The sequence below is a fragment of the Pipistrellus kuhlii genome, unplaced genomic scaffold (genome assembly GCF_014108245.1).
Source record: "Pipistrellus kuhlii isolate mPipKuh1 unplaced genomic scaffold, mPipKuh1.p scaffold_m20_p_7, whole genome shotgun sequence".
Taxonomy (NCBI): domain Eukaryota; kingdom Metazoa; phylum Chordata; class Mammalia; order Chiroptera; family Vespertilionidae; genus Pipistrellus; species Pipistrellus kuhlii.
The window spans coordinates 5,544,080-5,559,582 of NW_023425573.1; the positions used below are offsets into that span (position 1 = coordinate 5,544,080).

Sequence of the window (15,503 nt, forward strand, 5' to 3'; positions counted from 1 at the left end):
TAAAGAATTTTTAAAACAGGCATTGCTTAAAAGCATCAAGCTCCCTTTATTTTATTTCTTACCATGAGATTTATAATATTGAGAAGGTCACGCAGGGCCAAATCAGGTTCCACAGGAAAGTTAAAAAGCAGAATCTAATGGATTGGTTTTATTTGGGGGAAGTAAAATATATGTTAAGTTTTCTATGAGATTCAGCCTAACTCAATGGTAAGAGTCAAACTACAGCCAGGAACAGAGTGTACTTGCACTTGGAAACTCCTGTCTGACATCTCCTTGGAAACTAAGCATTATGGCAATTGGAAATAACAGATACAAGACCATGTGATGAGAGGGAATGAAATCTCAGCATCTAAGAGACTTGTTTATCAAAGTATTCATCAATATTCTTTTAAAAATAATCTCTGTTCTGAAACTAAGTAATAATTGATTCTGTTGTGGTTATTTTTCAAATCCTCAAATGTGTTGTTCTCTGTGACAAGCCTCACATTTCTCCCATGCCAACATTTCATACATAAATCCTAAAGCTTTCCACAGAGGAAGCAATTATCTCTTTGGTTTCTTTATCATCAATAAATGTTAATAAAAGCATTCCAATAACTTGACTAAAGAGTCTCATTTTGCCAGTGATGATGCATTAATTAAGAGTGAGTTCTTCACATTTTTTGGCTACAAGAATAGCTTTGAGGGGGAGTCCAGGAACCTTCTGATATTATATGCTAAATTTTATGTATAACTCAACTTCTTTTGGGAGGCTTTCCAAAAAAAAAAAAATCTACGTCCCCAAAATGTTTAAAATTACTGCTTTAGAGGGTGGATATGTGGTGTGAATTTTTAAAGTTGAAAACCTACCTTTTCCTACCATGAATTCTTCATTCATAGATATGTAATAAGAAAATTCCTTTGAAGATTAAAAAATTTTTGGATCAATAAAGGCCATTTACTTTTTTATTATTGAGATCGTATACATGCAACTATATTTTTAATGAATCAAGAGAGACTCATTCTGACTCATTTAAATAAATTTTTAACAAAGAAAGCACATGATATTGCTGGAAGAGCCCTGAGGAGAATCAGAAAACTGGCCAATAGTTTCAGCACTGCCTGGCATATGTGACCTTGAGCAAAGTCGTCTCAGCTCCTGGGGTTTTTGTTCTCTCATGAGAAAAATGTGTGAATAAAAAGAGCTATTCGATAAAGTTCATTGAATGATATATATTGATGTGGAGATTTTAGCTCAGGACCTCTGAAAATGTGGGGCCTAGTCCTTTCCAATGAGTGAAGGACAACCTATTATCTCTGTCATCAGTTACTTATTGCACTGAGAGTTGTCCAAATGTTATTGATTACCCCATCATTTTCCAATTTGCATGGCCAGCTGTGCCCTATATAGTTCTCTCAACTTTTCCGCAGTATGTTGAAATGATATGATTTATTATTATTTTCCTTAATCCTAATGGGCAGTTGCTTAAGAAAGCTGATGGCTTACTCTTCTAAAAACTTCCAAAGTAGTTGTGACTTTAGGATTGAGACAGAGACACAACACTGCCTTTTGAACACCTCAAGCTCAAACCACCTATGAACTGCTAATGCACAGTTGTTATTGCCGTTGTGTATTTAGCAGCTGTCCAACTAGCGCCTATCATTTTACTTTCTTAATCACCTTTAAACTAGCAGGCAAAAAAAGATAAAGAATTTATTATTTTGCATATTTAAAACTAAGTTCCTAGAGTGATCTCACATAATATTTAAGTGAGAGAGTAAAGATGGTGGAGTAGAAAATATAGAGTCTGGGAAGACAGACCCAGGTTCCAAATCTGCCTCTATCCCTTGCTAGCTTTGTAGCCATGGCCTGTTAGTTGGTCTTTCTGAGCTTTGATTTTTTCCCCTCTTTGGAAATAGAGTAGGCACACGATAAATGTTAATCAATTGTTTATCAGCCTTAGAATACCGACCATTAGAATGTCTGGGAAATAGATCACTACACAAGTATAATCTTCAGAAGGAAAAGTGGGAAGCAAGTGAAGCTCTCCTTTGAATTTTATTCTGTTATCATTAACAGCTACCACCGGATCTGGCAACACATAGGAAGCTCTCAATAGGCATTGGTTGAGTTAATTGATTATTAAGTGGTGAGTATCTTATAAGCCACTCTGACTCCAGACTTTTTCATTCCACTACCCAAGCCATTTGATATAATGGAGATGTTAAGACCTGCCCCTCCTCTGTGACTACTTTCTGTCCAAAATTACTCCTCTATTGACGGAGGAGCCAACGAGTATTCCACTCACTGTTATTGCTCTGTCACTCTCACCTGTGATTCCAAGACTTCCTTCTGTTCCAAATTAAATCCTGCTGCTTCCCCTACTACCAACTCCATGCAGTGATGTCTGGAATTTTATGTCAACACTTTCTAATCATTGCAGCTCAGATAGTTGTAAAATAGGAATTTATGGACATTGTAATGAACCTTTCTTAACTCTAAGTAAGATGGGGCATATCTTATTAGCTATTAGTTTTTCTGCTGAACTGGCTGTTCATGTTACCTATTTTTTAAACGTTCAATTGTTTATCTGTTTCTTACTGATTTGTAACATTTATTTATGGAATAGATCCAGATGTGATTAAGAAGAACCATGCATGAGTCAAATGAGTGAGAGGCTAGTTACCACTCTCCCACTTACAAAACAAGGGATTGGCTTCTTGCCGTGTCAAGCTTTAGGTAGGCATCTTAGTATTATAGTTTATCTGCCACCGAACTCAGCTCGCCTGGACACAGTGACTCTACATTTTAGTCACCACAGCATACATCATTATATGCTGAATATTTTGGAGTTCACAAATGTACTGTATAAGGCCAATCCCCAGGAACAGGAAATTGACTGAAAAATGATGTGTAATGATAAGTCATCATTTTTGGTGATGACAATAGTATTTGCATTCTAGGCTTAAGTGAATCCATATACCTTGAGTCACTAAAGATCTTGGGAACAAAAGTTGCAAATGTCACAGAAAAAAATATCATGGATTAAATGAGGTTGTGATGATTATATAAGGCTTGTTTGTTTTCCAGGTACAATATGAGTGGCCAGTGGTCACTTATTCATGTGTGGTAAACCTGGAAAATGGATCATTTTTATAAGCAAGCTTAAGATTGTGTGTGTGTGTGTGTTTTTAAAAAAATAAAGGTCTACTTTATTAAGGACTTTATATCTAATTACTCCTTTAATCCTTACAACAGCCCTAGGAGGTAGCTCTAATATTATTATCACTCTGACTCTATTTTACAGGGAGTTAATCAGTAAATACCCAAACAATTTTAACCCAGGCAGTCTGATTCCAAAAACCCTCACATACTTTCAATCATAATGTCATGCATTCAATTTCCCAAAACATATTAAGATGTCACCCCTTTCTTTTCTTCCCTCACTACTACCTTTCTTCCCCCTTTCGCCACTAATGCTGAGGAAACAAAACAAGCAAAGCATACGCTCACAGTTGGGGTCAGGATGAGTGACTCCTGCTGTCCTCCATTAGCAGAATTCATAGGCAGGGGAACCAGATGAGCGAATTCTCCCAACTTACAAGATCCAGCGCAGCCGCCAGGATGGACGCATCAGGAATGGTCCCCGGCTCACAGCAGTTTAACAGAAACTGGAAGCGCTTCATGCCTTGTCGGATCGCTCCAAGATTCACCACGTTTTTACTTTTCCCACCATCTTGGTTGGAAGAAAGATGGTCGTCAAAACTATGGCAACCTGTGGTGGAGGAATGAAAGAGAGAGAGTGTGAAGAATCGCAGAGTTAAAAAGAGCTTCAGAATGCCAAAGGGTTTTCGGTAGCATTTGGCCTGAAAACATTCTCCCTAACTCCGCCTCCCTCCTCTTAATTTTTATTTTTTAAATATATTTTATTGATTTTTTTACAGAGAGGAAGAGAGAGGGACAGAGAGTTAGAAACATCGATAAGAGAGAATCACCGATCGGCTGCCTCTTGCACACCCCTTACTGGGGATGTGTCCGTAACCAACGTACATGCCCTTGACCGAATCAAACGTGGGATCTTTCAGTCCACAGTCCGACGCTCTATCCACTGAGCCAAACTGGTATGGCTCCTCTATATTTTAATGCTTATTTGGACACACCCCGACTTTTGGGAGTCTGTTGGCACATGGCACGTGTAAATATAATTGTGGAGCTTTACATGAGTAAAATTTTAATACTTTTTGCTACCCAGGTCTCCTTTTTAATACTTGTTGAGAACACATGGATGTTTACAATAATTCTTCCTGTAATCTGTAGTCAACAACTCACTTCTGTTTTTATGGGAGATTCAATCACTGTGCAATTTCACACGTTACATAAACTGGCATCAAGGGCAATATTTTGATATGTTGCACAGAACCACTGACTGTTAACAGTCAGTCGTAAAGGACCTTAGAGGTTGGCAATGTGACTCCAGGATTTCCAAAACCGTCTGAGCATCAGAATTATCTGGGAAGTTCCTGGATCTGATCCAGAGCTTCCAGGTCTCCGGAAGCAGAGGGTGAGAATGTGCTCTGTACAGACACCCCGATGACAGCGATGCAGCCAGCCTGACCACACCCGGTGGTGAGAGGTTCGGGGACCACTGATCCCTGCCCTCTTAGTGTTCCACAGTTAAGTTGCCTACAAATAAGAATTAATCTGGAGCTTGTTAAAATTCAAAGTATCAGGTTCCATCGCTAGAGACTTGGGTTCCATAGGGTTATGTTTATTTTTAACAAACATCCCAATAATTTTGATACAGAAAGTCTAAGGGATTACACAATAAGGAAAAAAATGGTACAAAGTATTGTTTTGCATCATTTTTATCCCCAAATTCTTTTTTAGAAACCTAAATATCTAATGACTCTTCTGATTCTAATTATATATATATATATATATATATATATATATATATATATATAGTATTTATTATATAAAATTATTATGTTGGATATCATTTTTAAAATCAGGAGCACGCTCCTTCTCAAGATTCTGAAAATGTACTTCCAACACCTAAAACTATACCCCCAGTTTGATTTAATTTATGCTCAGGCCATTCATTTATGATGTTACCAACTCTTCACCCTCACTGAGACGTCACAGATCTGATTTCCAGAAATGGTTTTCTCACCTCTTCTGTCAAGAATCTCCTGATTCCTCCTACCCGTGGCCCCACTTTCTGCCTGCTTCCTCAGCATAAAAGCAAAAGTAGGGATGGTATCTGAGATTTGTTTTAAAATACATTAAAAAAGATAAAAGATAAATGAAGCAAATGTGGAAAAAAATTAATTATTATTGTAAGTGGGTGATGAACATATAGGATCTGTTGGACCATTCTCTTAATTTATCTATGTTTGAAAATTTTCATAACTACAAAAATGGCTCAGAATATAATTAAAATATAATTATCAAAATTTTCCATATTTCATTTTTTATGAGTAGGTTTCCATTTCAGATGCAAATATTCCATATTAAAAATCTTCAGTATTTTTTCAGTTAGTGTAGTATATTTTTTCTCAATTGCAAAAGGAAATAGCTCAAGAAAAATCCGATAGTGGAAAAAATTCACAAGATAGAATCTCAAATGGCACAAAGAAGACCTGGCTAAAAGCTACAGAAGGGAAACAAACATTTCTTGAACAGCCTTGTTTCTAGACAACACACATATGAGAAGGAATTAAATAAGAAATCAGTGGGTGAAATCATATTGTTCTTAGCTTTTTCTGACTGACTTATTTCACTTAACATGATATTCTCTAGTTCCATCCATGTTGTTGAAAATGGCAGTATATCATCTTTTCTTATGGTTGAGCAGTATTCCATTGTATATATGTAACCATATCTTTATCCAATCATCTATCGAAGGACACTTTTGTTGTTTCCATGTCTTGGCAACTATGAATAATGGTGCAATGGACATAGGGGTACATATACCTTTGCAAATAAATGTTTTCAAATTTTTCAGATAGATACTCAGAAGAGGGGTTGTTGGATCACAAGTCAGTCAGAAAAAGCTAATAATCACATGATTTCACTCATATGTGGGACATAAAACTGAAACTCATAGACACAGACAATACTATGGTGGTTACCAGAGGGATGGGGGGTGGTAATAAAGGGTAAAGGAGGCCAATATATGGTGATGGAAGAAGATCTGACTTAGGGTGGTAGGCACACAATGTAATACACAGATCATACATCATAGAAATATACATTTGAAACCTATATTAACCAATGTCTCCCCTATAAGTTTACTAAAAAATAAAAATAAACATATCAATGGCAATAGAAAATAAACCATTTCATATCATAAAATTTTTGTTCTGTGTGAGAAAAGTTGAATGTAATTGTTTTTTTAAAAAATATATTTTTATTGATTTCAGAGGGCGAGAGGAAGAGAGATAGAAATATCAATGAGGAGAGGGAATCATTGATTGGCTGTCTCCTGCGTGCCCTACACAGGGGATTGAGCTGGAAACCCAGGCATATGCCCTGACTAAGGAATCTAACTGTGACCTCATGGTTCATAGGTCAATGTTCAACCACTGAACCATGCAGGCTGGGCTGAATGTAATTCTTAGGCTGCATAACACTTACCAAGACGCTTGAAGAAATTCTCCTCTTCATCTCTTCCGTTTTCCATTCCACTCCCAGGCCCACCTTCGGAAAGCTTCACTGCACTGGTAAATTTGACCTGAGAAGAAAAGGAAAGTAACCAGATGACTAACTTCAACTCTTTGTGTTTATACTAAGCCTTGTCTTGAAAAAATAAGATGCTTAGAATATGAAGGTTACTTCTGATTTCCACATCTAGTTAGTCATACTTTGTAACTATAATTTGAAGGAAGATCCTGGTCATAGGTTGAAAGTGAAGCAATCAGACACTATGAAAATAATGTAGTAAAAAAAAAATTGAGGTATTCCTAGAGTTTAATTTTGATTAAGTTCAAACTGAAAACCAGGAACAGAAAGCCACCTTCATCCTTTAAAAATAACACCACCACAATTGAGAATTACACCAAACAGAAAGCAGAATAGAGATTTCAAACCTCCACAGGAGAACCAATACAAATTTGTTTATAAAGTACACGTTTATAAAGTTAAAAAGAAATAACATGTGTTCTTCTGCCGAAACCGGTTTGGCTCAGCGGTAGAGCGTCGGTCTGCGGACTGAAAGGTCCTGGGTTAGATACCGGTCAGGGGCATGTACGTTGGTTGTGGGTACATCCCCGGTAGGGGGCATACCAGAGGCAGCTGGTCGATGTTTCTCTCTCATCGACGTTTCTAGCTCTCTATCTCTCTCCCTTCCCCTCATAAAAAATCAATAAAATATATTTAAAAAAAAGAAAAGAAATAACATGTGTTCTTCTAAGAATTAAGATATATTCTCAATCTTACCCTAAAACCAACAGTAATCAAAATTTCCAACAAAGCAAGGAGGTTATGGGCCTCATAAACTCTCAAATGCTTGACCAATTTGTTAGCAAAAAGAATGTGAAAGTGAATTGTAAATATATCTTCTAAATGCCTTATAATGTTGCTATGTTATTTATATAATTTCAATATATTATTTTTATAAGAGATAGAAGAAAGCTGGTTTTAGTAAGATTCAAAGAAGAAAGAATATAAGCAAACAATTTCTCTATGAAAAATGTAATTTATCATATGCTAAAAATCACAGTGGTCAGACCATGAATCATTCATAAGAAAAACTCATATAAGAAATGGATTCCCTGAGAATTATTACCTGTTCCAAATCATATGCATAACAGTATTATAAAGAAGCACTAAATGGGAAAAGTCATCCGGAGTTTCTTTATCTTTTTCAGTAGGAAAAATGGTTCAGCTAACGCAAAAAGTAGTGGAAGGAAGATAAGTAGATAAATAGTGTGTGTTTGTGTGTGTGTGTGTGTGTGTGTGTGTGTGTGTAAGAGGAATCACTATAGAATTACTATATTCCTGGAAAAGAGCTTGAGATACCAGAAATTTGACATGTGTAATAAAAATTAATACAGTTAGGGAGTAACACACACACATACACCTATATCTGCATTATAATTTTATATAAAATTTTTGCCACATTTTTCCTTTTTTTCTTTATAATGTCTATTATTAAGACATCTTAGCCATAGCCAGTTTTGCTCAGTGGAAAGAGTCCCAGGTTCAGTTCTGGTCAAGGGCACGTACCTTGGTTACAGGCTCCTCCCCAACCTGAGTCCCTGATCAGGGCTTATGTAACCAATTTATGTGTTTCTCTCACATTGATATTTCTTTATGTCTTTCCCTCTCTCTTTCACTCTCTCTAAAAATCAATGGAAAAAAAACCTTGAGTGATATATATATATATATATATATGAATGACATCTTAGTTTTCATTGTTCATCTAAGTTTCCTAAATTTGTTCAACTTAAAGAGAGGTTCTTCAGTGTTCTTTGGCCCCTCAGGTGTTTAGCATTCCTCAGCCCTCACAATTTTTCATCAGTGACTCCAACACCCTCCCACAGAAGGAATGTCCTGTTTACCCTGGAGCTCTGCCTGATGAAAGACAGGCGGTCCACAGAGCTGATGTCCAGGAGGTCCTCCACGCCATCCGCCAGCCCCGAGAGGGAGGATCGCTTCAGCCAGTTCCCTATTTAATAATTAAAAAAAATCAGACCATTATATCATTTTCTCCCAAATGGATTAAACAGAAATGCCAGCATGTACCCAACAAGCAATGAAAGTTGAACGGCTTGATATAAATAGAAGCAAAAGGAAATTGTTTTCAATGTACATGCTTTGAATCCAAATGGTCACTGTTGGACTATAAAATTACATGAATAAGTAAGACCAGGACTAAAATAACCTAAGCCTCTTAGGTGAATAAAACCATAATATATCCTGTTCTCCTTGACAACTTTCATATCTTCCAGTAAGTCCTGTTGATTTTCCCTTCAAACCCGACCACTTCTCTCTGTCCACATGGTCACCATCCAGTCCAAGCTACCATTCCTTCTACCTGAACCAAGCTCTCTCTTATCCACTCAGGCTCCCTCCAATATGTTTTCCATGCTGCGATCTTTTAGAAAAAGTTTACCTGCTCATGTTACTACTCTTCCACATCCCACCTGGGCGATGGAGGGCTTAGGGTAGAGAGTCTAACTGGCCTGCATGCTCTGGCCCCTGTCACTCTCCAATAGTCTAGCGGCCCCTCTTCTTCTTGGCTCAGCTCTTCCATTTCTCTCCCTCCTAATATTTTTGCATATTTTATGGCTACCACCTAGAGTGCTCTCCTTCCTCCTTCCCTTAAGATCTTCCTCCAGCCCTCGCTAGTTTGGCTCAGTGAATAGAGTTTTGGCTTGTGGACTGAAAGATCCCAGGTTTGATTCTGGTTAAGGAAGGGCACATGCCCAGGTTGTGGGCTCCATCCCCAGTGGGGGCTGTGCAGAAGACAGCCAATCAATGATTCTTTCTCAGCATTGATGTTTCTATCTCCACATATATACAGTATATATATAAATTTTTTCTAAAAAAAGAAGAAAGAAAAAAAAAAGATCTTTCTCCAAGAAACCTTTTATAATTACTGTCCCTTCCCCCATCCAGGCCAGGTCTTATTGTTGCATGCATTTGATGCCTCTGTATAATTTCTTTATAAAATCCATAGTTTGCCACTATACTTAGTTGCATGATTATCTGTGACCCTGCTAGGTTGCAAGTTCTGCAGAATTGGGCACAGTGTAATTTTTCTCACCATTTAATACCCGATGCCTAACATAATGTTTGCACCCTGAGGAAGCACATAGTTGAAACTTGAGAAATATCTGTGTTAAAAAACATGAGTACATGAATGAATGTAGTCAGTTTTGGGCTTTCCCTCCAAGGCTTCCCCTCTCTGCATCCTATCATGCATTGCTCTGTTTTGATTATGAGTTTGTTCGAGGGCACGGCAGGGAATAAGAGAATCCATAAGTAAGTACAGACATACTTTTACCTATGGGGAGCTTCAGCTTCTTCCGGAGGGAAATTCTGCGGGACCGGGAGCGGGCGCGCCGGTCAGAGGTGGTCCCCGAGTGGGCGGTGGTGCACTCCGAGGTGTCCTGCTCGGACTGGCTGCTGGTGTCACTCGCTGCACTCTGGGATTTGAACATCTTGCGCCAGAAATCTTTGCGCCCCAGGTTGCCCCCTTGCATCTGTTCATCGCTGAAAGCAAGCAGAGACAAGAATTAAATATGTGGCACGCTGGGAAAGTCTCTTAAATTTCTTCCAACCCCCTGCTAACGGCACATGGGCAACTCATGCAGGACTTATCAGAAGAGCTGGGATTTGGAAAGAGTGGGAGTGGAAGAAGGAAGACCAAGGCTGACGCTGTGAGCTCCTCCTGAAAACAGTCATGTCTCAGCTGTTAAACTGAAGTGATTTTTTTCAGCCTTAACAAAAGACTAAATTTTATTGCAGGTATTCATCTGCAGGCGTGAGCCATAATAGCAGCAGCACTTACAGTGTTAGTAAATATTGAACCACTTTTGGAAGTTCCCAGAGGCATGTGCACAACTGTATATTACTCCCCACCCCCACTCCAGTTTAGTATAATTCTTGACATGAAAAAACTCACAAAAATACTTGAATAAATGAAATGTAATCACCACACACAAGAGATGATCCTTCAACAATTGTTCACTAAATTACTTTCAGAAAGCCAAATTATTTGGCTTACTTTAGTCAAAGAAACTTAAGTAAGGTTTAAAAGTCAAAATATTTGCCCCAGCTGATGTGGCTCATTGGTTGAGCATCAGGAGGTCATGGGTTGATTCCTGGTCAGGAGCCTTCAGTGATTCTCTCTCATCACTGATGTTTCCAGACATGTCTCCTTCTACCTTCCTCTCTCTGAAACAATTTTTTAAAAGTAAAAATATTAGTCCCATACAGTAAGACATATGGGAACATCTCCAAAGAGATTTTGGAGTCATTTCACGAGAGAAAAAAGACAAGTGGCCAATTTTTATGCAGACTTTAATTTCACTAGGAATTTTTTAAGAAGACAGTTGAAATGAGATCCCCATTTTCACTCATCAAGTTGGCAAACATTATGGGGGTGAAAAGAAAAGCAACTATCATACTGCCAGCAATGCCTTAAAATGATTAAACCTTTCTGGAAGGTAATTTGGTTACCCAAAGCCTAACTTGGTTATCCAGAAAAATTCAGCATCCAGGAAGTTATCATAAGAAAATGATGGGACTACATGCTAACACAGGCGTCCTCAAACTTTTTAAAGTGGGGGCCAGATCACGGTCCCTCAGAGAGCTGGAGGGCCGGACTATATGAACTACTAATTCCTACTGTAACACCTCAGCTGCGCTCACTGCCCAAAAAACCTGGCGGGCTGGATCAGACTCCTCTGCGGGCCGCATGTGGCCCGTGGGCCGTAGTTTATACGAAGGTCAAATGCTCACCGAGGTATCATTGATCAACAATGAAAAACTGAAAACAATCTAAATGTTTAACTCTAGGGATACAGTTAAAATAAATTAGGGGACTTCCATATAATGATATGCTCAATAGACATTAAAATCCTATTTTAGAAAACTATTGATATGGATATAGTGAAATCTAGTGCAAAGTTAAAAAACAATGATCAAATGAATTAGATAGGATAAGACCAAGTTAATAATAATAAAAGTACACATGTGAGCATGTGTCTGAGTATAAGCTTATGCATATATATGTTAAAAAATGTACCCAACCAAACATACCAAAAGTTTACAATAATTGCCCCCAGTTGATGGCATTCTGGTTTGAAAACTATTTTTCTCTATGCTTTTCTGTGTTTCCCACATACATCAATTTGAACAACATATATGACTTCAGTAATTTGGAAAGAGAAGGTTATAGAAAATACCTAGTTAACATGATAAAAATTTGTTCATGGAATTCAAGGCTTACAAGCTTTGGGGTTAAATTTGGAATCTACCCCAAATTTGACAATACTGTGTAAAGCAATGGTTTTCTAGAGATATTTAAAAGGCGAAAGATTTATGCGGTCTGAAGAGAAACCAGAGCATCTAGAGATATTTAATGGGGATCCATATTTTGTGACTCAAAATCTCATCAGAGAACTAAATTACCTTTTATTCTTATTTTAAACCAGAGAAATCTGTTTGTCAAATATGGTATGAATTTAAATCAATGTTTTTGAATTTGACTTCTCAGTTATTTTTATAAAATGATCACAGTGCATGAAGTATTTCTTACCTTTGGGGTAAACTTTCATGGGTGGGAAAACTTTCATGGAGGTTGTAATTTATCAGCTTTCTCAGTAAATGCAACATCAGCTTTGTCCAGTGAGTGTGTACAATAATTAGTTTCAAAGAAATTAGCATATAAAACTGCTTTTTATATTAGTCAGTTAAAGTGACTTATTTAAGGAGGGAAAAGGAAAAGGTAAGAAGGGGAGGGAAAGGGAAGAGGGAGAAGGAGAAGTTAGAGGAGGAGCCACGCTCATCCATCCATCCATCTTTCTCCAATGCTAAACAGAGGACATTTGGCATGCCCGTCTCCTGGGTCCGCTCAGGTCAGGAAAAGTTCTATATCTGACATTCTCTGACATCCCTTCAAGTGGAAATTTTTAAGTAGAGGCCAATTAAAACATGAATCTTCATTCGAGGGGAAAAAAGAGATAGGTATTAAATGCTGAGACATCATTTGGGGTTTACAGAATACAGAAGAAAGAATATTTTGTAGTCTACAAAACTAAATTATCTAGGAAGATAAATGGTTTAATTTTTAATCTGATTTACTATTAGATCATTCTTATTGGATTAGCTCAATAGTTGCTAGGGTGATTTTGGAAAAAAGTCCCGCTTTTTCGGACAAATTCTGTGTGTAAGGACTTTTAACTAGTCTTGTGGCAATTCAGCTATAGAACTTTGCTTTTCACATTAATTTTAATTTTTCTCTTTTCTTAGAGCTTGTATTTGTATTTTTAGCATTTCCTTGAAGACCTCCTTAAAAAAACACTAAACCTCAATTTTGAAAAAGTTAAAGAAAACAAAGGTTTAATGGTATTTTGTCAAGTTTATCTTTTCATTGATTGATTATCATTCATTCATTCAAATATATATTAAGTGCCTATTATGTGCTAAACACCATCTAGACATTGGGACTATCCTAGTAGGCAAAAACTCATATGGTTCCTGGGCCTATAGAGTCACTTACTTCTCACTTTTCTCTACCCATTTAGGGCAGTCTCTAAGATTTCTCAAGGGCTATGACAACTGTGAGGGCTTTTTATTCTTTAAATGTTTTGTTTGCTTATAGTACATTATTACCACAGTCCTATTTGATGATTAATATTCTTGACTATTGGGAGAGGATACCATAAAAGCTACACTACCTGCAGAATTTCTGGAAGGATAATTATTTAATACTAAGTCAAGGTTCTGGGAAGTAATATACCTAAAAGGATGCACACATTTTAAATATTGATTATATGCCACTTGTGCAAGTAATCCTCAAAAGAAGAATTAATGTGCCCTGGCCAGTGTTGCTCAGTTGGTGGGAGCACTGTTCCATACAGAAAGGTCATGGGTTCAATTCTTGGTCAGGGTACATGGGGGAGACAGTCAAATCAGTTTCCCTCTTCTCTCTCTCTCTCTCTCTCTCTCTCTCTCTCTCTCTCTCTCTCTCCCTCCCTCCCTCCCTCCCTCCCTCCTTCCCTCCCTCTCCATCTTTCTCTCTCTCTTACTCCTTCCTTCCTCCCTCTCTCTAAAAAGCAATGAAACTGTCCTCCGGTGAGGATTAAAAACCCCCAAAAGAATTAATGCAAATGAGCTAGGCTGTTAATTTAATGTCTACAGTAATCTTCACATTTCCTGGGGACACTATTTCAAGATGCTTTTGATTTTGCCATTATGAAAAAGTAGAGATAAACTGATATCAGAGGCTTCCTATAGGCACGAGGTTGATTATTTATGATTTGAGTCTGTAGAGATGATTGGCTTTGGAAATGAAAAGTAATGAGCAGAAGCAAGGCAAAGTTAAAATAAACAACAACACCAACAAATAGCAGTTTGGAAAATAAAGTTTCTCCCATTGGGAAGTGCTCAGCCCACTACATTGGACACAAAACCAATGCTACTTACTGCTCTGGAGTCTGGGAGGGCCGACCAGATACGAAGCTGCGACATTCCTCCGGGGCAGAGGACACTTGGCCTTTATCCACAACGCTTCCTGCCTCTGACCTATGCAAACGGTGCACGCCACCAATCACAACAGAGCAGGACACCACCTCCCAGTATTGCGTATATGCCATAACACTCCACTCAAGACAACTGTATGGCTTGCAAAACCCCATGTCAACAGAATCTATGTTGGTATGGAATTTATATCTTACCATTTGGCTCATGACCTAACTACCTATTGCCTAAGAATTCCAGCATCATTGCTAGCAGAATCATTAACTGCAGGCAGGACTTTAAGTTTAAGAGTTTCCTTTAATCTTCGTAAGTGGCATTTTTCATAAAATAGGCATACAATAAATTTAGCTTTATTAGAAATAAAAACAGCAGAGCTCTGTTTAGCAATTTGTCTTTTGATGTATTAAAAATATCATTTAACTGAAGAGGATGATATGGTAGCAGTAATTGCTTTTCCTTCCTGACCAAAAATTTATATTATCTATAGAAGAATTGAGATACAGATTAAATATATAAGTAAGGGCTATGAAGTTCATGAAGTTTGGGGTCAACTGAGCTGTGCTTCATACAGATCAGGACTTATTTTATGGTAAACTCATTCCTTTTCTAAGCTGCAGCTGAACCACCATCAGTGATTCCATTCATGCAAAAGTAACTCTCTGCACTGGAGTTACACACTATGTCAGGAACCACATGGACATGCAACAGAAGATTATATTCTACAGACACAAGCAAACACGAATATTCAGAGAGCTCAAGCTTCCAACCTTTTACTGCCTACGGGCTTAGATTCTGGTTCATTCTCCTCCACCTTTTTCCCTGGTGCCAACTTCTCCGCGCTGTCAAGTAAAGCGCTGAGGGCCACTCTCCTGAAGACGTTCCCGTGAGCCTCTTTGATAAATTGGACCAGCTGACGGATGTCACAATACAGCCCCTATTGGGAAGCAAGAAGGAAAGTGTGAGGAAAGGTAGTTGTGTGAGTGTGTAGTTTTCATAGGAAAGGGGGGACATAATTCTTGGGGCTTAGATGAACACTGGGATCATAAAGGGAAGACCATTTTCTTTGATGAAATCAATGGTAAACCTCCTCTCCCTTGTTCCTATGGCTACATTACCAGGAACCCTGCATGTCATTCTAGTGTGGAAAAAAATGATTATCATGCTTTATATTCAGAAAGTTGGCTGTGTCATTAGAAAGACATTGATTTGTACTTTTAGCAACTGGATTCCCAAGCTTTAATTTTGCTCTCTTAATTGTGACCCTTGAAGAGATGCCTGCAAAAACAAAATGCAATCAGAATTTTGTTGA

General features: G+C 37.9%; 1 protein-coding gene across 6 annotated transcripts in view; it reads right to left on the bottom strand.

Moving 5' to 3' along the window:
- UNC80 (unc-80 homolog, NALCN channel complex subunit) overlaps positions 1-15,503 on the bottom strand; it is a 167,209-nt gene that overhangs the window by 106,105 nt on the left and 45,601 nt on the right. For 4 of the 6 annotated variants that reach the window (XM_036420736.2, XM_045575411.1, XM_036420741.2 and 1 more), the window contains exons 17-22: positions 14,962-15,128; positions 14,141-14,239; positions 9,987-10,201; positions 8,545-8,651; positions 6,620-6,716; positions 3,583-3,755 (exon numbers count right to left, since the gene is read on the bottom strand). In XM_036420736.2, the coding sequence (XP_036276629.1) occupies positions 3,583-3,755; positions 6,620-6,716; positions 8,545-8,651; positions 9,987-10,201; positions 14,141-14,239; positions 14,962-15,128 (858 nt within the window). The remainder of the gene's footprint in view (positions 1-3,582; positions 3,756-6,619; positions 6,717-8,544; positions 8,652-9,986; positions 10,202-14,140; positions 14,240-14,961; positions 15,129-15,503) is intronic. The other 2 variants (XM_036420737.2, XM_036420738.2) reach the window with 1 other exon arrangement.